This window comes from Sparassis crispa, assembly GCF_003851025.1.
Source record: "Sparassis crispa DNA, contig_000001F, whole genome shotgun sequence".
NCBI lineage: Eukaryota > Fungi > Basidiomycota > Agaricomycetes > Polyporales > Sparassidaceae > Sparassis > Sparassis crispa.
The window spans coordinates 45,020-66,234 of record NW_020939748.1 but is presented as its reverse complement, the minus strand read 5'-3'; the positions used below and the strand labels follow the sequence as shown (position 1 = coordinate 66,234).

Below are 21,215 nucleotides of genomic sequence, written 5' to 3'. Positions count from 1 at the left end.
ACATGGCCTAGAGGATGCTCCGACATGAGCCTCACCCTGTGCCCTATCATCCCCCCTGTTGATACGGCGGGCCGAGCCATGGTGACAAACGCCTCGGAGTCCGAGTTGCAACGACGTGACTCTGTTGAACCACGTTCAACAGAGCGCGATAAGGTTTGTACTCAATGTATTGTTTATGCGTTCTTTGTATGTTCATTTCGGATAAGTACTTGCATGAGTTCTCTAATCTCCATCTACTCCTCCATCCTCAGGACCACTCGCAGTCACAGGAAAACGATCCTTCACACCTCTGCCCCATCTCAAATCCACCATCGATTCTCTATATGTCTACTCAGACTACTCGTGTAACTTCCGGGCGTCATCGTCGTCTGACGGAGAAGGAGAACCAGCGCGGTGAGTGAAGTACTATGTTCATCCATGATTACCTCTCATTTTTGTTGTAGTGACCGAAAGGGAAGACACCATTCGCCGCAAGGCTGACAAGTTCAAGAAAAGTGACAAGGCTGACCGTCGTGCTCGCCTACGTCAACAGGAGGCGGACGGCGAAGAGGTCGACGAAGGTGAATTGATTGCGAGTGATATTGACGACACCGAAGACAATATGGTAATTAATTCATTGCGTCCAGCCGGTTTACCACCTGATTTTGCTTTTGAGTTCACCGAAAGGACTGTGACTACTAAGCTGTCAGCAAAGAAGTCCCTGGCCTACCGCTCTGAGAAAGTCCCTCTTGCTCCAGTCAACAACAAGGGACCCAAGCGTGGTGGTATGTTTTGCACGTCAGCTAATTGGATGTTACTAATGATTGCATTTATTTACCCAAAGATGTTCCCATGCTTGTGTCCTCAAGTGATGAGGACGATGATGTTGCGCCCGTCGTTCCCCGCCGCATCTTGCCGAGGAAGAAGGTAACGCGCGCACTCATTGATGATACTGAGAATGCTACCACCACCACTCCTGTCGCCATGTGCATGGCCAAGAAGCATCCTCGCGATGATGAGGATGAAGACAACGACAACGACAATGGTCTTTTGAGCCCCAAATATCAGAAGTCAACTGATGGCCCGAAGCGCCCGAGGGCCAAGGATTTTGACGATTTTACGCAGGAGGTTCTTGCGATCGCCATTTCTGTTTTTCGGTGCAAGGTCAGTAGCAAGGGTCCATTCCCGGACACCAGCACCTTCGAGACCGAGATGGCACAGCAAGCCTGGCAGGAGGCTTGCACGAAGACGGGCCTCAATGTTGCACTGACTCCAATGCTGCTGAAAATGGTACGAGCAAATTTTTCCTTGAATATGGGCTCATCGCATGGTCGCAGATTACCAAGCGCACCTCCCATGTCCGCGGTGAGTTGAAGACCAAGGTCCGCGGCGTCATACAGTCCTTCTTCGGATTTCGCAGTGGCGAGAACAAGAAGACTATTGCTCGCAACCGTCAGCATGCTGAGGATCTTAAGGACGGATACACTTTTGTGTATGCAGTGAGTATTCTACTATTTTATTCTGTCTGCACTGCTCTCAATGTACTCTCCAGGATATGAACAAGAAGACGGGGCTATACAAGACTGAAATTATTCAGATGGTTATCAATGATATGTGGTTCGCGAACAAGCAGGACGAGGGTATCCGCTACCATGAATACTTCAACCCGATTTCTGACGTAACCATTGCACTGGTCCTTGCGGCGGTACGTCTTAATGCTTCTCGTTGTATCATTGCTTATGTTATCATGTTCTAGATCGAGTGCGGCATCGATGAGTGGGCCACAGGCATCAAGGAAGACATCGCATTCTCTGCTGCCAGCTACAAGGAGGTCTACGAAGCTCACCTTCATTGTCTTGAGGATTTCGAGAAGCATACAGTCAAGTATGGCATCGTTCGCAAGCTGCGCGAGACGCTGCACAGCAATGCTCGGTATGCTCAGTGCGCCCTCATTATCTCATGCTCGTCACCACTAACTTTACCTTACAGCTTCCATTCTGGAGCTGAGCCTCTTAGCAAGACGATGGTGCCCGCTCTTGGGGTGTCTGCATTTGACGCCGCCATTCGTGAGTGGGAAGACCCGGAGGCGGAAGACGACGATGAAGAGGTGCCGGAGGGAGATTTGTCCCCGGGCATCTAGAGCTGGTGCCGCGCATGAAGGAATCAATTTGCATTAGATATTTTCCCTGCCTTGTTCTCTGATACTTCCATATACCCAAGTGACCAATAGAGTTTGAATTGTGTGGCAATTTCTTATCTGTGCCGTGAGAAATTAGAAATGACTGCTAGGTATGAATGATTCTATGGAACTGAGAACGCGGAAATGTGGTGATACATCTCAGTACGTTGCACTACTCGGCTACTACACAACATCAGCTACATACTCTAGCAGAGGGCTACACTTATTATGAGTTCCTACGGATCACCTGCCCATGCTACGAAGCAGTACAAATTCGAGGGGTGTCTACACAGGTATGCGAACTACAGGAGCTATGTTTTTCTACAAAATCAAGGGTATTTTTCCTGATGTGAACTCAAACCTGTGCTTTGCTTTTGTGTTAAAGTACTTCTCCACGAATGCCCTCACCGCCAACACCACATTCACATCCCATCCCTCTGGCAGGTTTTCCTCGGCTTCTGGAGACCATGGTGGGTGATCGACCTGGATGAGCATTGTCCAAGTCGGCCAAGTCCACAGCCCCTTCTCAGCGGCATGCAGATCGAGAAGAGCTCCGGGTAGCGTAGCGGTAGGCATAAGGAAATAATGGGCTGTTCAACAAAGGGGGTTGGAATGATGCCCAAACTACCAACTCACTTCGTCTTATATACCTGTCGAAAAAGTTTCTCGTGTGCAATCTATGCGTAATATCTGATCCCACGAGGTGGGTCATCTGGCCGTCCAGGACGGCCGCGCGTGCTCTTCCCCTCCCCCGCCATGAGGTGTGCGTGCTGCAGCATAAGTGTGGCCGTCCCGGACGGCCGTGCATTGCACGCCCTCTTCCACCTCCATGAGGCGGCTACCCCTTCTACACGAGGCCCATTGTACCTCCGTCCCATTGTGGTACACTACATACTCAGGGAGCTTGTCGAGAAATCGGGATGGTTAGGTTGCCAGACCTTGCGCTTGGGTTCAGCGGTTATCGTCGGGCGTGAGCAGAACCGTAGTGGCATTAATAAGGCCGCCGCGTCAGAGGATAAGCATGGCGATTTTATAGATGGGAAGAGAGCTGTGGAGAAGAGAGCTCATAGATACCCGGACCTGAACAGAAAGCTCAGTTGGCGAATTGAATTTGTCGCTTCAGCCAACACAGACCTTCTTTTGTCGAGGTAGTAGCAAATCTGAATTGGTCTCAGACTAGTGTTGGGTACAGCACACCCTCGATGGCAGCCTTCAGCTAGCTCAAACCCAACCACACATCCAACACCCCTATGATCCGTTCATCTGTTTCGCCCCACGTCGTTCGCCACCGCTCTGCACAGCCCTCACAGAACCTCCACACACCCCAACTTGGATCCATACCGATCAGGACGGTGCTTGTCGGGGCGCAGCAGAGAGCTCAATCCATTCACCCTGCAGCTTCTCGCACTCGGCGAGAGACATGCTGTTCGACAATGACTGCTAGTTGAGAATTTTGGGATGTGTACGGCGTGCATGAGGGTAGGGAAGGGGGGAGGGTTCAGCGCATACATATGAAGCAAAGGTTCAAACATTAGAGTGACCGGGGAACGGTTTTGGTGCTTACGTCGCGCGGCCCATCGCCTCCGCCGTCACTCCAGAGGCAGTATATACCGAGAAGCCATTCATTGTGTCTCTCTTCGTCGGTGGGGATCCATTAGACTTGAAGAGGTCTGGAAAGCAGTGATTTACGTTCCAGCCACCGCGACGCATGCAGCGTGTTCTGCATCCGGAGCACAGATTACCACGCTTGGGTGGGCGTATGCACTCGGTGAACTTGGGAGCAGATACAGACATAGACGCTGCAGGTCCGAATTTTATGCGACTTTGTTCTGCATGCTCTGCGTCGGGACCCGTCGTGGCGGACGCGGACACGGGAGACGGGAACTGCATGCAGGGGACAGTGATCGCGTATTCGCGTCCTTCGTGTTAGATGCGGGCTGCTGCACGTTAGGGACGACCGTGAATACAGAGTTCGAATGACTCGATAAATTCCGGACAATTTGGCTCGGTGTTGTCTCCGTTTGAACTGGTCGTGCCTGACGTGGGCATAGAAGATGTAGGGACACATTCCTGGACTTTCTCTCGTGTCTTGGAATGTGCCCATGGTGGATATGGTTCGGGCTTTACATGCTCCCTGTCTTCATTCTGTACGCATGCAGAAATTTACACACCGTCACATCGACACATGCAAAGACAGGCATCGACCGGGCTCCTGCACATGCACAGAGTCTAAGCGTTGGCCAAGGCGAACGATTATCCTCTGTGAGCGTGCAGAAGAAGATGTGGAGGTTTAGTCGCCGGAGATGTTGAAGCAACCTTGTCGCGTTGAGTTCGGGATGTTTTGTAGATTTGTCGTAAATGAAGGGGATCGTATGCCTTTCTAGTGCACTGCCAACATGTGGGATGACCCGCTGCAACTGTAGTACCAGAAGCTGATGGTAAGCTCGACGGTGTAAGCGTCCTGCTCGCGCAAGGCACAGGGAAGGCCGAACCCTTAGCAGGAAGCAAAGCTGTTGTAACTTTGCGACCTGATCCATATCCGATCTCTTCGCCGCATTGCCGGAGACGGAAAACGCATAGATACGTCACTATGCCAGGTCAAGGGCTGGCCATGAGGCCTCGGAAGTGGGGCTGGCGGCTTTGTTGGGCAATAAGATTCCTACTAGAAAGAGCGTACTTCATCAATGGATCGGTATGGGACAGCCGGTATTGAGCGTACAATCTCCTCTGATACGAATTTGGGGGCATGGGCATTGTTGATGGAGCGGACGTTGATGGGCGGAAACTTGAACTGGACAGAGTACTACTAGTAGTGCGCACGATTGAGAGTAACGATGAGGTTGTCGACCCAGTCAGGCTCACAGTGATAAGCTAGGTCCAGTTGTACTTTGCAGTCGTGGGAGGTCGTGGGCTGAGAGTATCGGGCGCTTCACGATCGTCCTTCGCGAACTTTACCAAATGCGATGTGCTCCGTTCTCGCTTTTCAGCTCGACACACTACGCATCAATATCACTAGGTGTTCCACAAAACATTCACCCGGCACCGTATTGACCCACAGCCGTTGGTGCATGTCGCCATTAATACAATATTGAATCCTACACTCGTGCGTCTCTCATCTGCTGAACTGATGATCGATGAGCCTCAATGAGCTCGTAAACGCGTGTACTCACAGGTTTCTACGCGTCGTATGCATGGAGAAGCATCCATAAGCGTACCGTCTTAGGTTCAGGCTCGTCGATGCACGTTGAACATGGAAGAGGTCGGGAAGCGCCGACGAGTCGATAGGCGTGTGAGACGTCTCCTTCGAAATTGCCGACCTGCTTTTCCTGACTGCAAGCCCATCTTCCACCCATATCGTCTCGCCGTCTCAGAGATCTGCGCATTGGCCTAGCTGTATACACTCCGCCTCTGACGATACTCGTCCTAGAGTCACGTCCGATCCGCTTGATCCTATGTCTTCGACGAGCAGCGATACTTACGCGGACTCAGATACACGCGGAGTATGCGTCCTGTATGTACATGCCCGTGCCAGTCACTGAGCCTATCCAACAGTCCTGTCAGCGCTGTGCAAAGCGTGACATTCCCTGCATCCGTTCCAGAGGCATCAGGAAGCCATGCTACGAGTGCCGCGACCGCCACGAAGGCTGCACGCTCCCCGATGGTGAGTATATCTTCTCATGTCCCTACCGGAGTCAATGGTAACCAAAACTCCTGCATATGAATATCAACTCAGGTACCCCTTACCGTCGAAGGGCAGAGCCGGACGACAGTTCAGATGACGATGAATATAGTGATGATGACGATGAGACATCGCGCAGTGCATCGGTACGTGATGCCTCCCCGCTTCGGCCTGCATACGCTCACGGATGACGCGGGCATACCCCTCAGAGTACAAGCCTAGAACGCGACGTAGAGAGGCCCGCCTCAGCTCCAGTCGTCGCTGAAGGCCAGCGCATGGAGAGGGTAACCACCGACGAGCCCGTAAAAGGAGTCTTCCGTACGAAGGTCATATTTAAGGGAGACAAACCCACACAGGTTAATATACCTACCCTCCTACCTATCTTCCGAATCGGCCCGCCCAGGGGCGTCCCGCGCACCGATATGTTATTCGAACCCTCCAAACGCTCGAAGCTTTCGAAATCAGATGTCGAGAGACGTCGTTTATCTGAATCCTCGAAACCCGCCGGACGTTCCCTCGTGCCCTTTGTTACGACAGACAGCGCGTACGGCGACTTGGAGAAGGATGAAGACGTCGGGCGCGTGACGGAGAAGAGGGCTGCAACTGCTGCACCTGCACCGGTGTCAGGCCAGGCAACGTCCGCGAAGCGTCCACGAGTTGGGTTCGAGTCTCCGCTATATTCGCTGTCCACATCCGGATCCCCCGTACGCCACCCCGACTTCTGGCTCCGGGACGGCTCGGTCGTCATCCGTGTGGGGTCATTCCTCTTCAAGCTGCACGGGTCGCGTCTAGAGCAAGAATCAAAGTTCTTCGCCCACCTATTTTCGAACGCTAGATCGGGGCAGAAAACAATAGATGGCTGCCCACCCTATGAGACACACGTAGTGTCATCGTCGGACTTCGCGGTGCTGTTGAAGGCGATGGACGGGGGGATGTGAGTGCTCGAGTCTGTTATTGGGCACCATGGTATCTTACATTTCTTCGCAGCACGTACGCGCTGAACCCACCGCCGTTCCATACCCTCGCTAAGCTTTTACGCACCGCACACACTCTCCAATGCACGAAATTCACTACATATGCATCGAATGTCCTCCGCACGACGTGGCCCTCCGATCCCGCTTCCCTCACTCCTGAACGTACGCCATACGCTGCAGAGACCATCGCCCTAGCACGCAAGTGCGCGGTACCAGAGGTACTCAAGCGTGCATACTACGAGCTGCTGCGCACCCCCAATTTCGGCCAGGCGCACGACGAAGAAGACGACGTGTCACCGCTCGGGGTACAAGACTACTCGCGCCTCACCACCGTTCGTGAGAAGTTGCAAGCCGAGTGGATGCAGATCGTGTCGGCACCCCCGGACCATTCGCATAGCCAGTTGGCTTCCTGGGCGGAACATGAGGCCCTCAAGTCCCGGCGACACTGCGAGCAGGCGCACGCGAACGGCGCGGAGATGTGGGTGCAGGCCGTCGTTCAGAAACCTGTGTTTACCGAGGGATTGTTGGATCCACTTTGTGCCCTTCAGACCCTTGTCGATATTGACTGGAGTGCCCTGGGATATTGTGCACATTGTGTGGACCGGTGGAGGACGGCGTGGAGGAAGAGGCGGGAGCGGATTTGGACAGATCTGGATGCGTGGTTGGGACTGAGTTGAAGGTGGCGGTACCGTTTCCGGAGCGATTTGTGAACGGCGAATCTGTATTTGATGCTGACAAATTGGTAGTGAATGCTATGGGATTTGTCGACTTTCGTACAACTGCGAAGATATTCGACACCAGTTTCAGAATGACCGCACGATGTCATTGCGGAAATTAACAGGGAAAATAACGAGGAGAACGATAATTGCGGTAATTACTGACACAATGGTTCTGCTGGGAGAAAGCGGGCAGCAACCACTGCACAGGCGTCGGGCACGCCTCACAACAGGTCTCAAAACCGTGCCCGATAAGATGCAACCGATGTACAGGCACCGCCGATGCTTACCAGCTTGCAGCATCCTCGTTTACACTCGCGGTTATGCCATTATCCACACCCACAATGGCGTCAATAGCGACCATTACATCCTCGTCCCGGCGCGCACGGACCTCAATGCCTGCTTCGAAGTACACCGACTGCACACAGCACCGTGTCTTTTGGCTCCGCGACGGCTCAGTGGGCATCCACGTGGAGAAAATGCTCTTCAAGCTGCACGGGTTACGATTGGACGAAGAACCAAGGTTATTTGAGGCTCTGTTCAAGGCCTCCTGCATGGGCAGGGACACGACGGACGCTGCAATTAGAGGCCCTGAAAGAGGCCATGTAAGTGTCCCTGTCCTCGTTCATTACTTCGATGTCTGAAAATCCTTAGCATGTGCATGCACTGAGCCCCCCCACCGTTCTCCACTCTGGTCGCACTCCTGCGCGCGGCCAAGTCACTCGGCTTCCACAAGTTCACCCAGTTTGCGACTCATCTGCTGCCCGCGGCGTGGTGCCCTGACCTGGCACACCTGACACCTAAACGCATGCCGCATGCCGCCGAGGCTATCTTGCTCGCGCGTAACTGCACGGTCCCTGGAATACTTATCACGAACTGTTGCGCTCGCCAGGGTTCTGGCAAGATGGCAATGCGGGTGAAGACACGAACGGGGACCTGAACGCCCCCGCGCCCAGCATGGTAGACTACGCCTCCTTGCTGCGCCCGAGAAGCTGCGGGCGGAGTGGTTGCAGGTCGTATCGGCGCCTCCATATGCATGGGGCTGCGTGTTGGATCTCGCCGGCCTGTCCACTGGTGGTGCACGCAGGCGCGTGCGAAGGGTGCGGAGCTGTGGTCGGACACACCTGCTATTCGATACCTAATGCTTTTAATTACTTCGTGTTAGGGGTGATCTGAAAAGGCTGCATACGGCTTTTCACCAACGACATTAATCTCCGGTAGTGGATCCCACTCGTTCTCGCAGCTCGAGCCGATCACGGAGCGACTGGAGATCGATCACCTGTCCATCTCGTTTGCATCTCGATGGATCGCATAAATGCACAGGCCAGTGGACGCCTCCGAGCCAGCACAGTTCCTCGAGAAGACACGACGAATGCGCAAGCGCCGCCGGTGCCTATGCGGCATCACTCACGTTTTCACGTCCGTATCCACACCCGTAACGGCGTCAACGGCGACACACACATCCTCATTCCGATGCGAAAACCCACCTCAGCGTCTATGGACAGCACCCCGTCTTTTGGCTGCGCGGGCTCGGTAATCATCACGGGTCGCGATTCGAGGAGAGGCTCTGTTCGAGACAGAACGCGCGAAAAAGGGACATGGTCTCTCCCGTACGTATAGTCTTTGCGTGGTATCAGAGACTATGAAGGGGGGTCGTGTAAGCGCTGGTGTCCTCCCTCGTCACTTTGATATCTAAAACCGCCCCTTATTGTGCAGGTCATAGACTCATCCGTCGAAAGACAAGTACAGTCGCATTTTTGCACGCGACGGAGACGCGAAGAGCGGGTTGGACAACATCTGAGAATAGAACAACGAATGCCCGAGCATTCATAAGGGCAATTAGGTAGTCGACGGGGAATGCATGAGTGGGATCGCACGAGAAACCGGCAGACTAGAACCGAGCCAAAAAAAAAAATACTTGTCAAATGAGCCACAACTATACACCTGACAACAGAACAGATCAGCGGTGATCCCGACAAGTCCAGAAAGCAAAACCCCTACGAAGCATGCTCGCGCACAGCGACCCAGCTTCACACGAGCCACTCCTCAGGCCCGTCTCGATCTCCCGACAAAGTGAGGACGTCCGGCGCATCAAAAAGGGTACCAACCCCCAGCCGTCTCTTACCCTCCACTCCCGAACGCACCATTCACATCACTTCGGGCAAGTGTCGCGTAAACGCCGCAGCGTACAGACCAGCGTGCACGGCGGGGACCCGAAATGTAACCGCCACCTCCTCGTTGAGGCGCAATATCCGCGCGGGATGTGGGTCGAGCCTATGCCATTCGAGGTCCTCTGGGATGATGGAGGTTGTGCGTACGTCGGGGCCGCACAGCTCGAGAACGATGCCACGCAGTTGGACGTGGAGCATTCTTCACCGTCACCGTCGCTGCCGCCGCTTCCTGGGAGCGATAGCGCGATCTGGCTCAAGACAGCACGGACCGAGCAGGGGAGATTTGTAGTTCGGTAAGGTGTCGTTGATACGCAGCTTCTCCATATCCACCTTGTGTGACAGCACGACGGACGACGGTCGTACCCGGCGAGATCGTCCACAAGAGAGAGCACTAAATGCCGTAGCGCAGGCCCACTCGTATGCAAGAGCCCACGCAACGTCGGCCAGACACTCAACTCGCGCAGCCGCACTTCAAGCGTGCAGAGGGAGGAGAAGTCGAGCGGCCCTTCGTCGGTTGTCCTCGCGGGCGGTCCGTCATTTGTAACAAACGACACCCAGACCAAATCCATGTCAGATCGGTCGTGAGTCGGTGCCAGCGTGAAGGACTTGCGGCCTCCCGGAACGTGTGAGATGTGGTGTACTGCCAGCAGAAGCTTGCGCCCGAGCTTGCTCAAATTCTTGCGAGCGCAGGGCGACGCCCCACGTTCCCACCTCCCAGTGCCAGGCCGCACGCGCTGGAGAGTACATTCCGACGGGAGAGCGATGCCAGTGGCAACGCGGCGCCCGGCGCTCTCCGTCCGATCTGAGTCTCCCCCTGGCTCGACGTGCGGGTGTCGTGGTCGTGTCCCGCACCTGGGACCGCGAGGCCGAACGAACGTCCGGCGTGGAAGTGCACACCACCGTCGTGCCGCATGTGCGTCTGATACGCAGGACCCTCGAGCGCGGCGCTACCGTCGTCGCTCCCCCTTCTCCTGCGCGCTCCGACTCGACATTCCCGCGGGCGCGTGCGCGGGGCTCGATAGTCGGACTGGCGCGCAAGGTCCACCCCGCCATTCCCTCGGTTTTCTCCCCGTTCGGTTTGGCAGATGCAGCTGAGGGCGGGGACTCCACGCGCTCCGCTCTTCGCGGGCACGCTGTGGGCTGCGCACGTCAAGACTCCAGATTCAACATGCTCCAGCGCCCGGAGTGCGAGGCTCCGGTCGCAGACGACGCGAAGCCACGTTCCTGGTCGTTCTCCAGTCGCCGTCGCGGGCCGCATGCGCTGGAGAGTATATCCCGACGGTGCCCCCTTGCCCCGTCCGACCCGAGGTGCAGCTGCCCCGCAACTTGGACCGAGCGCAGGGCCGAAGGAGCGTTCGCACGTGGAATACCCATGCTCTCCTCGTCTGCACGCGGAGCCATCGGATCCGGACCGCCGTCCCTTCTCATGCACCCTCCAACTGCGACATTTCCGCGCGCGTCGATATTCGGACGCGCAAGGCGCGCCTTTGCGTCCTGCGCCGTCGTCCCGAGCGTTCAAACGTTCAACTTTCAAGGCGCGACATCCCCCGATGTGCGCGGCGGCGCACGCCCTGTCGTCCCCGAAGAGCGAACGCTGCAAAGACTCGACTTATCGACTCGGCGGTGGCTAGCGCTGACGCACTGCTGCCGAGGCTCCGGCATTGTCTGCGTCGGCGGCTCGTGCCGGACTACGTGGCGTTTGGCCTGCTCGGGTCGTCTGCCGCCGAGAGACTGCTCGACCGACGTCCGAGGACTAGCGATGGTCCCTTATTCAGTACTAGTGGGTTCGGTCTGTGCCCGTCGTGTCTGAGTTCGTTGGTATCGGGGTGTAGCGCCCGAGCGCGGCGAGCCTGCAGAGGACGAGTGGCCTTGGCTTGGTGTTTTGGTGTTTATGCGATGTGCGTGACTGTGCAGGGCGTTTGCGGTGAATGTGTTGGTATGTGGCTTTTCGACGAATGACGGACGAGAGGAGGTCGGGAGCGGGCACGCGAGAACTTGGGTGATGAGGCCTTGAGCTTGAACCTTGAGGCCTTGAGGAATGGGGGAACCACGCGGTGAGGTCGGCACTAGTGTGCGAGAACTCGGAAGCTGGGGGTTGCATGGTCGGAGATGAGGGTGTTGGTGAGAGACGGATACACCGCGGTGCTATCTAGTCTGTGCCGCCGAACAGATATGGTGCTCGTGCTGGGATCTCCCCGGTGATTGGAGGACGTGCGGAGCCACGGCACACCTCCGACTTCTTGATGCGCCTCAGGTCTCCATAGTTCGCAGAGTCCAAGGAGACTCTTCGCGCGTGCATGACGTCATCCACGTCACCGAGACGACGGTGGGCGTCCAACCCGAAGATGATCTTGACAGGGCAAGTGGCAAGAGCCAGATGCTCTTTTATATAGTCGCATGCGTCTGTCAGCGAACAAAAAAGTCCGGCCCTCAGACCGCGGCCGACTCTTTCCAACTCATTCTCCGCCTCTCGTCGCGTCGTAACTCCCACCGCCGAACCTGGCCGTGCGCGTAGCTCGCCTCCCCCGCCCCCGCAGACACCGAGGGCCCGAAATGCTCTGGCCATGCGTGATGATCATCGATCGGCTGGGCTACAGCGAGCAGTTCTTGGACGGGTCTCGTGCGGGCTCTGCGGCAAGGAGGGTCTACGCGGTTAATCGCTTCGGGCACTGGATGGTAGCGCTCGCGGCTCCGAGGTGATTGGAGCTCAGATCTGGGGAGCAGGATGCCACCTGGGGAAGGAGGGGGGGGAGAGATGAGCAAGGGCAAGTCGTAGTGTACATATGGAGGGGAGTTGGGAGGGAGGCGTTGCGAGTCGGTGACTCGGAACCGAAAGTGCTTCGATGACGTTTCTCGTTGCCAATGCCACCCTATCCCGACCGCTTCATCTCTTCCGCGCCCTTCACGCAGAGCGGCCGTCGACGAGCGCGAGGTGCAAGGTGGAACTCATCGTTCGTATGAGCTACACCTTTTGCATTGCGCTCCTGCACGCTGCCAGTTCAGCCCCTCCCCGTCATACGGTCCGATTGTCCCCTCGCACAACGCCCGACGTATATGATATACGATGGCACTCCCGCCGTCGCCCCGAGCCCAAGGGCGTCCTACGCTGGTGAGCGATGCGTGCGCGCTCCTGTGCCGGGCGCTGGGACGCGAGCGCACGCTGCGGCCATCGTGCTCCCCGCGCGCCGTTCCGGAGCTCAAGGTTCCGGCAGGCGGGCGATGCCCGCCTCCCCGCTCTTACGCTGTGGAGGAGTGGGCGTGCGGAGATGTAGGTGGAGGAGGAAGGGACGCGCCCGGAGTCGGGCGTGGCGTGGTGGGGTATTAATATATCAATTGCGGGGAGTTCGCGGGCGCAGGCGCGCAGGGGGGGCGAGATCAAGCGGATGCGTTGGGTCTGGGTTGATGGCCATGGACGAATCGCGATGCGGGTTCGGACATCGATATCTCTGCTGGCGCGCCATCGGAGGCCAGCGAGCGGATGGCGCTATGTAGCGTCGGGTGCGTGGTCCTCGCGCGTTCTAGCGTGTGCGTTCCCCAGCTGGTGGAGGGAGCGGTTCGCTTGAGCACCGATCTGGAACAGCCCGCGTCCCGCCAGCGTCCACCACTGACGACCCCGACCCGAGCCACACACCCCGAATCTGGTTCGACGTCCCACCACCGTCTCCTCGCCCGTGTTTCTAGCATGCAGCGCCGCGCGCAAAAAAACCCACCCGCGTGCAGCACGAGCCGGCAGCGGAACGCGGAACACCCCGAGGAGGAGGAGGGCAGGCCTGTGTGGTTGCGATTTTTCGCGAGCGCTGCGCGGGATGCGTACGTGCGTGCGTGTCCAGCCAGCGTTCCCGCTCGCTTTCCTTCTCCTCTCTATTTTATCTCATCCCGCTGCCGTCCCCGCCCCCCCCCCTCCCCCAGCATATCTGCGCCTCTGCGCGCTCGCCTCCCCAGCTACCGGCACATCCTTCACGCCACGCCCGTATGCGCGCGCGCTGCCGCACCGTGCGCCCCGCGCGATCTCTAGAGCGCACTACGCGCAACTGTCTGCTCGCCGTGCCCCAGCCAACCGCCTGGTACGCTGTGGAGAGCACCGTTCTCTTAGCGTTCACCGCGCCCCGCTCCCGGGGTCGGCGCGCGATTAGGCCGAGGCGGGGTGTCGATATATCCATCGCGGCTCGTTCGAGTGCGGGTGGGGGGGGGGAGGGGGGGCTTGGACGGGCCGGGTCTGGGTCGGTGGATGGATCTAGGTGCGTGTTTGAAGGTTGTGTGCGCAACGCTGAGGGTGGCTCACACCCTGTTGCGATGTGCGATTGCACCTGGCCGTTTCTGGATACTCTACTGGCGAGCACCCACAGCATCCGTTGCGCCGACCTGTCGGTATCGGGCGCAGACGCTCGAGCTGTATCACCGAACGTCGCCCATTGGGGACCGCGCGGGCGTTCGTCGCATACAGCCTCTACGCGGACTCGAAAGCTCGACCCGGCGCGGGACAAGAAGATGGCGCCGTTGGATATCTCGGTTGCAAGGGATGTGGGCGTGTGCTCATGTCGTTATCGTGTGTGTGCCGATACCGATACTGAGTACGGAGGGCCGTGTATATGGGCAACGGACACCCATGCACGGGCACGGGCGTGGAGGTTTGCCAAGCTGAGATCGGGGTGCTGCGAGCTCGTTGACGTCAACGCTCGCGCGGTCAGCTCCCGGACTCGTTCCTTGTGTGCGATTGGCCTTAGCGCGCTTAACGAGGCAAAATGGGTGCATCTGATGATTGACGACGGAATCCTACTGGACTGAGTTGTCGTGGAATACGGTCTGCGGTTGAATATTCCTACGAAAATGCTTTTTGGGACACGAAGAGCATATATGTACATACACGAAAAATAGTCGCATCTGATAATTGATGACGGAATCCAACCTCGCCTGATAGCCTTCCTGTATTGGGACCCCGCGCCCCTTATCATTCTCCAAAGTATATGCCGACTACAGACACCAAGACCGCCCTACCGCCCTACATAATATATTCGTTCTCGTAAAACGTCGGCGCGTAGTTCTCCAGCGTGTCCGGAACGATGTCGGGGTACAACTCGCGGGAATCGAGGTACCCCAGCGCCTTTGCGTTCTCCAGGCTGTTTTCGCCGAGGACGTGGATGCTGTATTGGTACTGGCAATACGCCTGGGTCGCCCACGAGGCAAAAGAACGCGTCCTCGCATACTCTTCCTTCGCGGCCGCGATTCGTTCGAGCAGCTCGTCCGCGGACACCTAGACGACGCAAGTCGCGTTACAGCCGCGAAAGAGAAGAGCCATGCGACGGACTTACGTGCGCGACGTCCTCGAGCAAGGCCGGGCCCTCCCCGCTCGCCTTGGCGCCGATCTCCATGGCTTGCAACCCGGTCACCTGGTCCTCCCAGATGAGCACGGAGTGGCCGAGCGTGCGCTCGTCCGCGACGACGCGCGCGACGTACACGCCGACGCGGTCCAGGTTGGTGACGACCATCTTCTGCGCGCCGCCGCTGTACAGCCGGCGGCTCATATCGCGCCTCGTGGACTTGCTCGTGGAGCGGCAGGGCAGGGAGATCTGCATCCACCACCCGATGTCGACGAAGGTGTAGCCGAGGCCGAGGCTCTTGATGTGCTCGTGTATCTCGAGCTTCTGCATGCGGAGGGACGAAGTGAGCGCACGGCGAGCGTAGGTAGACACGTCCCACTGCGGACCTCGTCGAGCAGCTCGCGCACCCCGCGCGCCCCGGGGGTCCCGAAGTCGCACGGGACGACCCGCTTGACGCCGACGCGCTTCGCGGCGGTGAACAGGTCGCGCTGGTTAGGGACCTTCTCCGCGGTGATCGTGCTGATCAGCACGTCTACCCCGTCCAGGACCGCGGCCAGCTTCTCGACGCCGTCGTCGATGTCCGCCGCGCGGACGATGACGCCGTGCTTCCTATACTCGACGACCGCCGGCTTGGAGAGAGAAGGGGCACGCACGGCGGTGGCGACGCGCTGTGAGCGGGGGTCAGATGGAATGGCGCGCGCGCGCGCGCGCGGGAACGCGGGAACGTACGAATGCGCCGGACTTTAGGAGACCGTCGATGATGACTGCCGCTGTGCGGCCTGTGCCGCCGAAGACGAGCACCAGAGGCCGAGAATCGGCGGGCGTATCGGCCATGAACGAGTCGGAAATGTGAGAGCGCACGCACGATGGTTGTTCAGCTTAAGCTTCGGGACCGTCGTATCGTGCTGCGGTGCGGCATTTATATATACTTCAGCCCTATGTGGAGTATGTATGGGGTCAGCAGCTGGTAATGGCGGTTACGATGGATGACAACTTTGCGTGGTGGCGGAAGGCCCGAGGGGTTGTACCAAGCGCTCGGGAATGCTCTGTCAGCTCCAGATGCTGAGAGAGATCTTACATATACATCGGTTCTAACCCGTTTTGGCATGCATACTGAGCAGTCGCCGTCTTGCGCGTCCTCCGAATCGAACATCCTACGAACCTACCGCAGTCAGCCTACAGAATGAACAGATGGAGACATATTGAACTATATATATGTCTCATTGTGATAGCAGCACAATGACGGGCGATACTGCTGTGCGACTCACGTGCTGCAGCAGATATGACCTGGGGAAAATCTCTTGAATTCCCACTTGTCGATAAGGACTCGTCGCGGCAGAAGCTTACTGAAAGGATGGGCCAATAGTGGACGATGTACGTGAACGCTCAGGAGATACCTATGACGATCCTCCAAACCTCGCCCAGACACACGTGCGAGCAGCTGGGCAACGGCGGTGGACAGCTCGGCGAGTGCCTCTTCTACATCGATACGGTACAGATGATGACGTATCTGCTCACCGTGCCCCTTCCCCCTGCCCACAACCAGCAAGGTGAGTGAGCCCTACTCATCGATCATCATCGCATCTTCTGCAGCCTCTGGTGCACACCCCGGACGTCCGCATGCTCGGCCGTCTCACCATCTTCCCCGAGTTCCTCCTCTAGGTGTTCGACGAGATCGACGATATGCGTGACGCCGTCGCGCTCCGCGCCGCCCACTGGGCTTTGTTCGTCCTTGTCACGAGACGGATCTGCGCGCTCACGGCGGCGGCGAAAATCTATTCTTTATTCCTCCTGCCCACGATAAAGGAATGCTCACGATGGATCTCGAAGTTTTCGCCCGTAAACTTTGCTTGCGAGTTGGCCTTGGAGGAACTATCGAGAGGCTCCCGACAAGAGTATTCTAGTGCCAGGTTGCCTAGCTGAATGATGCTTATGCAGAGTCGTCGATGTCGCGGATGAAGCTCAGACTACTTATGCCACGTGGTGTCCACGCGATCGGAATCATGTCTCACGGCGGCACTGCTGTATTTCATGGACACGTTCGACTACATGGATCCTACTCCGGGTGACGGCTTCTTACCGTAGGTGACCACTATCAACAACTTGCTACACGAACTGCTCTTCAGTGTCTTTTCATCTCCCTCTTCCGGGGCTCACAGGTCGGACAAGTGGGCTCGGCTCGTCGTCTTATCAATTTCGATGCTACTTCCGCTTATCTAGTGCACTGGATTGGATTCCTGGGGAAAGCGTCCTGCACTAGACTGCGGTTGACATGGGACTTGTGCGAGCCTCGAGGACAATGAGCGTCTCGCAGTACGTTTCCTTTGTCTCCATTCCGTCGGCTGAGGTACCGGTCACGTCTCAACAAGACGCAGACACCGTCGCACGTATCATGGAATGCACGCATGGCGCGGCGTCCAACGATGCGTCTTCCCTCTTACACATCCTGTTTAACACTCTCAAGAATTTCTGGTCCCGCCCTGGGGTGCAATTCGCTCGCCTCTTCGAAGTCTGCCTGCAGAGCGAGGCGTGCGCCCGCCCTCGTTCCACACATCCCGTACGTCCCTGCGTACATCCCTTTCCTGCACGCCCTAACTCTCTGTACAGGTGTCGCGGATCCTTGGGCACCGCGGACAGTGGATACAGGGCGGCGATCGCCCACCGTCCGCTCTTCGTACGGCCCGCCCACGTTCAAGCTTCGATGCTTGAACGTCCGTAGAGCGAGGGCGAGCCATCGCTGCGCTTGCCCCATCACGCGCCCCGTACGTTCTATCTTGTCTCTCTCGTTTCACCTTTTGACTCGATACATAAACGTCCTGCGGCAGACAACACGTACAGCCTGGAGAAGCCACGTTCCCGGCGGTCCAGTAGCCGTTGAAGGCCGCTTGCGCTGGAGACTATATTCCGACGGGAGGCCGCATCGTGCCCCTGCGCGCGATGTCCGGGAGTGCTCTGAGCACACGACGCGCAACTGTCTGCTCGCCGTGCCCAACCTCCTGGCATGTCTTTTCCGCAGAGACCTTCCGCAAACGCTTTGGAGGGCGTTCTCCCAGGGTTTGCTGCTCCCCACTTCCAGATCCGACAGGTGAGTGACAGCCCGAGGTGGGGTATTAATTATGGCTACTTCGAGGGCGAGAGGCAGGCTTGGATGGGTTGGGTCTGGGTTGATGGATGAATAGGTATGTATTTGAGAGGTTATGCGCGCGTAAAAATAACGCTGAGCGCCGAGGTGGCTCCCTGCGTGTCACACATTGTTCCGGGTGAGTGACCTTGGGGACGAGGCCTCATTACTGTGCTCCATACGCGTCCACAGCATCTGCGCGCCGATCTGTCGGTACCGGCGCGGACGTCGGCATCGCCATGCTGCGGCGGAACGTCGCGAGGGGGCTTGCGCGTTGGGGAGTCGGGACCGGATCGTGCTGCGCGGCCGTTCAGCTTTGCATTACGCGCATCTCGACGCAGAGCTGTATGTAGTACGTGGATTCGAAGAAATTCGACCCGGCACGATTCGAGGGAGGACAGGAAGATCGCCATTGAATATCTCGGTTGGGATGTGTGTACTCATATCGTCAGCATCGTGGTACGGGTGCCGATACTGAAAGCCGTATATATAGGCAGACAGACATCCATGCATGGGACGTGAAGATTGCCAAGCTGGAGATCGGGATGACTGTCACGTTGTGCCTCGCGGGGTACAGTTATAAGCTCGTCCACGGGAACGGTCAGTTCCCAGACTCATTCCCTGTGCGCGATCCGAACGATCCGCAGAAGGTGAGTGACGTGTACTCTAGGAGCGATGTTCAGGCCACGGATGGCAGGCGCGGCCTCCGGGAAAGCATGTTCCATCGACTTCGGGCGCCGACTAAGCCCGGAGCCGCGCCTGAGACGATACCGCCTGGTGCCCGCAAGGTACACAAGCAATCTCTTGAAGTCGATGCACATCGTTGGAATACTTAATCGCAAAACATCAAACACAGTAACGGCGTCCGCGCACTACAACCTGAACTTTGATAGGTCGAGAAGTTTGTACAGTGACCACATCTCGAAACGATATATTCAAAAATGTTTACGCGATGGCTCAGCGAAGACGCGTTACACAGTGATGTGATGTCGACTACTCTTACAATAGCAGAAAGAGCTATCTATCGGTCTAAAAACGAGGAAGAGGAGAATGTACAAAGGTGGTATGCGCAGCGACGTACAACCGGTCATGAGAGGAAGTTTAGAGCAAGAACGAAAGCACAGGGTAAGAACGAAAGCATAGAGCAAGAACGAAAGCACTGGTTCAAACAAACCGGACCGAGACGTCGCATGAAAGTAAAACAAAGCGACGGGACGCATAAGGGCAAACGCATTGCGAACGCGACGCCACGTCGGAGGTTCGTTCCAAACCTCAATAAAAACCAGCCGCTTTGAGCGCAGGCCACTTCCCAGCGACATCTGCGGGCCCCTCAATCAACCTGTCGTCCGTCGTGCCCGGCTTGACTTCAATCAGTACATAACGGCTCTTCTTGAAAAAGTACGCCTGGTTCTTGTTACTCGGGTTCAGAAGGCAGAAATCGATCTCGCTGGTGAAGCCATTGCGCAGAGACGGCCAATTGTCGTGAATGGACTTGGGCCCGGTGATCGTGCGATCGTTGGTCGTTCCGGAGGCGATGTCGATGAGCACGTACTGGTCGCCCCGGAAGAAATATGCGTGTCCTTTGCCATCAGGACTCGGCAAGATCGCATCCACCCCTTTGTCGAACCCGCCCTCGCGCAGGGACAGCCAGTTCCCGCGAATCGGCTTGAACGCGCTCAACAGGTAGTCGTTCGTCGACCCCGGTTGGATGTTGACAAGTGCGTAATGGTCTCTGCAGAAGAAATAGGCTTCCTTGGGGTTCTTCGGGTTGGGCAGAATCGCGTCCACCCTCCCTGCGAACTTGCGCAGGGACGGCCACTCGGTCATGACCAGCTTTGGCCCATTGGTGATCGAACCGGGCGGGTCGAAGCGCATGAGGACGTACTTCGTCTCTGCGAAGATATAAACCTCATGGTTGACGGAACCCGTCAGAGGCAGAACATCACGCACGAAACGCGGCTCGGTCGTGATGCCTACCGTCACGTCTTTGACGATATGACCCTCGCCCGTCATGAGAATATCCTCCTCATCCACAGCACTCCGCAGTTCCCTCTTATGCGACTTCGTAGCATTCCCATTGTTGTCATCAAAGATCACATTGACTTCCTCGACTCCAAGCGATCCGAACTCATCCTGGGGCAGATCAGGGAGGCGCGATCCATGGCCCCTGCCACTGGCGTTCCAATCGAAGTACGGGTTGTAATAAACCCGGATGATCCTGTCCTCTGTGGTACCGTCTGAGTTTTCGATCAGGCAGTACTCGACGGCAGTGCGAACGAACTCGCGCCGGATGCCACCCGCAAACGCGACCCCGTTCTGGTGCTGATGGTGATGTGTGCCCAGCGACTCGTTGACATCTATCCCGCCATGCGCGTATATCTCGTACTTGAAACTGGTCCTGTCCACAATGTGGCGGTTATCCGCCGTCCAGATGAGCGGTTCGGGCACCGAGGGGGTGTAGGATGCGAGAGTGCGCGTCGTGGACACGAAAATGGAAGGGACGTTGTTCAAGACGTAGGTGGCTATGTCCAGCTGCTGGTCCTGCAGCTGCGTGCCGTTGGAAGGTTGCACCCTCGGGACGAAACCGTTCTCAAACACATCTTCTGGACGACGGGTGTCCCAACGGATGAGGCGCTCAGCACTAGCTGGCAGATGAAGATTGCGGAAGTCCGTCGCCTGCGTCGGCCTCCACTGGACAGTCCGCCCTGGGTACAGACTACTGCTCGCCAACACGGCTGCGATGCGGTTCATCAAGGCCTGCGTGTCATCGCGGAACCAGCTGAAAACGGCGGCAGCGAAAGGATCCAAGTCGCTCATGATTGACGTGCTTTGAAGAAAAAGTAAAGGGTCGTCAGAAGGAATGCGAGCAAGAAGGCGACAGTGCGCACTCAATGGTATTGATTCAACGAATTCGTGGAAGGTAACCACGTAGAGAAGACAGTGCACACAGCAAAGTGCGAGGTGAACAATACACTGGAAAGCAGAGACGGTCCACCCCACAGGAAGTGGAAGATAGGTCTGAGGGCCTGCCTTACGGTCGCCGACTGAGGCGGGTATTTATGCACTCCCACAACGCAT

The 21,215-nt window shown here is 57.1% G+C and overlaps 9 protein-coding genes across 9 annotated transcripts; 5 read left to right on the top strand and 4 right to left on the bottom strand.

The window, feature by feature from the left end:
- Window positions 1-24: 24 nt before the first annotated feature.
- Window positions 25-2,119, top strand: SCP_0200220 (hypothetical protein; the record flags this gene model as incomplete). The annotated part of the gene is made up of 8 exons (XM_027753937.1): window positions 25-153; window positions 207-393; window positions 444-764; window positions 824-1,269; window positions 1,317-1,478; window positions 1,532-1,684; window positions 1,736-1,911; window positions 1,969-2,119. 8 exons carry the CDS (start codon window positions 25-27, stop codon window positions 2,117-2,119), a joined length of 1,725 nt encoding a protein of 574 aa, XP_027609738.1.
- A 3,289-nt stretch (window positions 2,120-5,408) lies between these two features.
- SCP_0200210 (predicted protein) lies at window positions 5,409-7,488 on the top strand (the record flags this gene model as incomplete). The annotated part of the gene is made up of 6 exons (XM_027753936.1): window positions 5,409-5,447; window positions 5,530-5,658; window positions 5,711-5,819; window positions 5,892-5,983; window positions 6,047-6,771; window positions 6,825-7,488. The coding sequence occupies 6 exons, from the start codon at window positions 5,409-5,411 to the stop codon at window positions 7,486-7,488; spliced, it is 1,758 nt and encodes a 585-aa protein (XP_027609737.1).
- Window positions 7,489-7,813: 325 nt separating this feature from the next.
- Window positions 7,814-8,083, bottom strand: SCP_0200200 (hypothetical protein; the record flags this gene model as incomplete). The annotated part of the gene is made up of 1 exon (XM_027753935.1): window positions 7,814-8,083. One exon carries the CDS (start codon window positions 8,081-8,083, stop codon window positions 7,814-7,816), a length of 270 nt encoding a protein of 89 aa, XP_027609736.1.
- Window positions 8,084-9,533: 1,450 nt separating this feature from the next.
- SCP_0200190 (hypothetical protein) lies at window positions 9,534-11,329 on the top strand (the record flags this gene model as incomplete). Its single annotated transcript, XM_027753934.1, has 4 exons — window positions 9,534-9,986; window positions 10,041-10,279; window positions 10,389-10,966; window positions 11,013-11,329. 4 exons carry the CDS (start codon window positions 9,534-9,536, stop codon window positions 11,327-11,329), a joined length of 1,587 nt encoding a protein of 528 aa, XP_027609735.1.
- Window positions 11,330-13,564: 2,235 nt separating this feature from the next.
- On the bottom strand, window positions 13,565-13,858 carry SCP_0200180 (hypothetical protein; the record flags this gene model as incomplete). Its single annotated transcript, XM_027753933.1, has 1 exon — window positions 13,565-13,858. One exon carries the CDS (start codon window positions 13,856-13,858, stop codon window positions 13,565-13,567), a length of 294 nt encoding a protein of 97 aa, XP_027609734.1.
- Window positions 13,859-14,697: 839 nt separating this feature from the next.
- On the bottom strand, window positions 14,698-15,850 carry SCP_0200170 (hypothetical protein; the record flags this gene model as incomplete). Its single annotated transcript, XM_027753932.1, has 4 exons — window positions 14,698-14,949; window positions 15,008-15,340; window positions 15,403-15,684; window positions 15,746-15,850. 4 exons carry the CDS (start codon window positions 15,848-15,850, stop codon window positions 14,698-14,700), a joined length of 972 nt encoding a protein of 323 aa, XP_027609733.1.
- Window positions 15,851-16,388: 538 nt separating this feature from the next.
- SCP_0200160 (hypothetical protein) lies at window positions 16,389-16,574 on the top strand (the record flags this gene model as incomplete). The annotated part of the gene is made up of 1 exon (XM_027753931.1): window positions 16,389-16,574. The coding sequence occupies one exon, from the start codon at window positions 16,389-16,391 to the stop codon at window positions 16,572-16,574; it is 186 nt and encodes a 61-aa protein (XP_027609732.1).
- Window positions 16,575-17,315: 741 nt separating this feature from the next.
- Window positions 17,316-17,725, top strand: SCP_0200150 (hypothetical protein; the record flags this gene model as incomplete). Its single annotated transcript, XM_027753930.1, has 2 exons — window positions 17,316-17,573; window positions 17,624-17,725. The coding sequence occupies 2 exons, from the start codon at window positions 17,316-17,318 to the stop codon at window positions 17,723-17,725; spliced, it is 360 nt and encodes a 119-aa protein (XP_027609731.1).
- A 1,684-nt stretch (window positions 17,726-19,409) lies between these two features.
- Window positions 19,410-20,954, bottom strand: SCP_0200140 (hypothetical protein; the record flags this gene model as incomplete). Its single annotated transcript, XM_027753929.1, has 1 exon — window positions 19,410-20,954. The coding sequence occupies one exon, from the start codon at window positions 20,952-20,954 to the stop codon at window positions 19,410-19,412; it is 1,545 nt and encodes a 514-aa protein (XP_027609730.1).
- Between the last annotated feature and the right edge of the window lie 261 nt (window positions 20,955-21,215).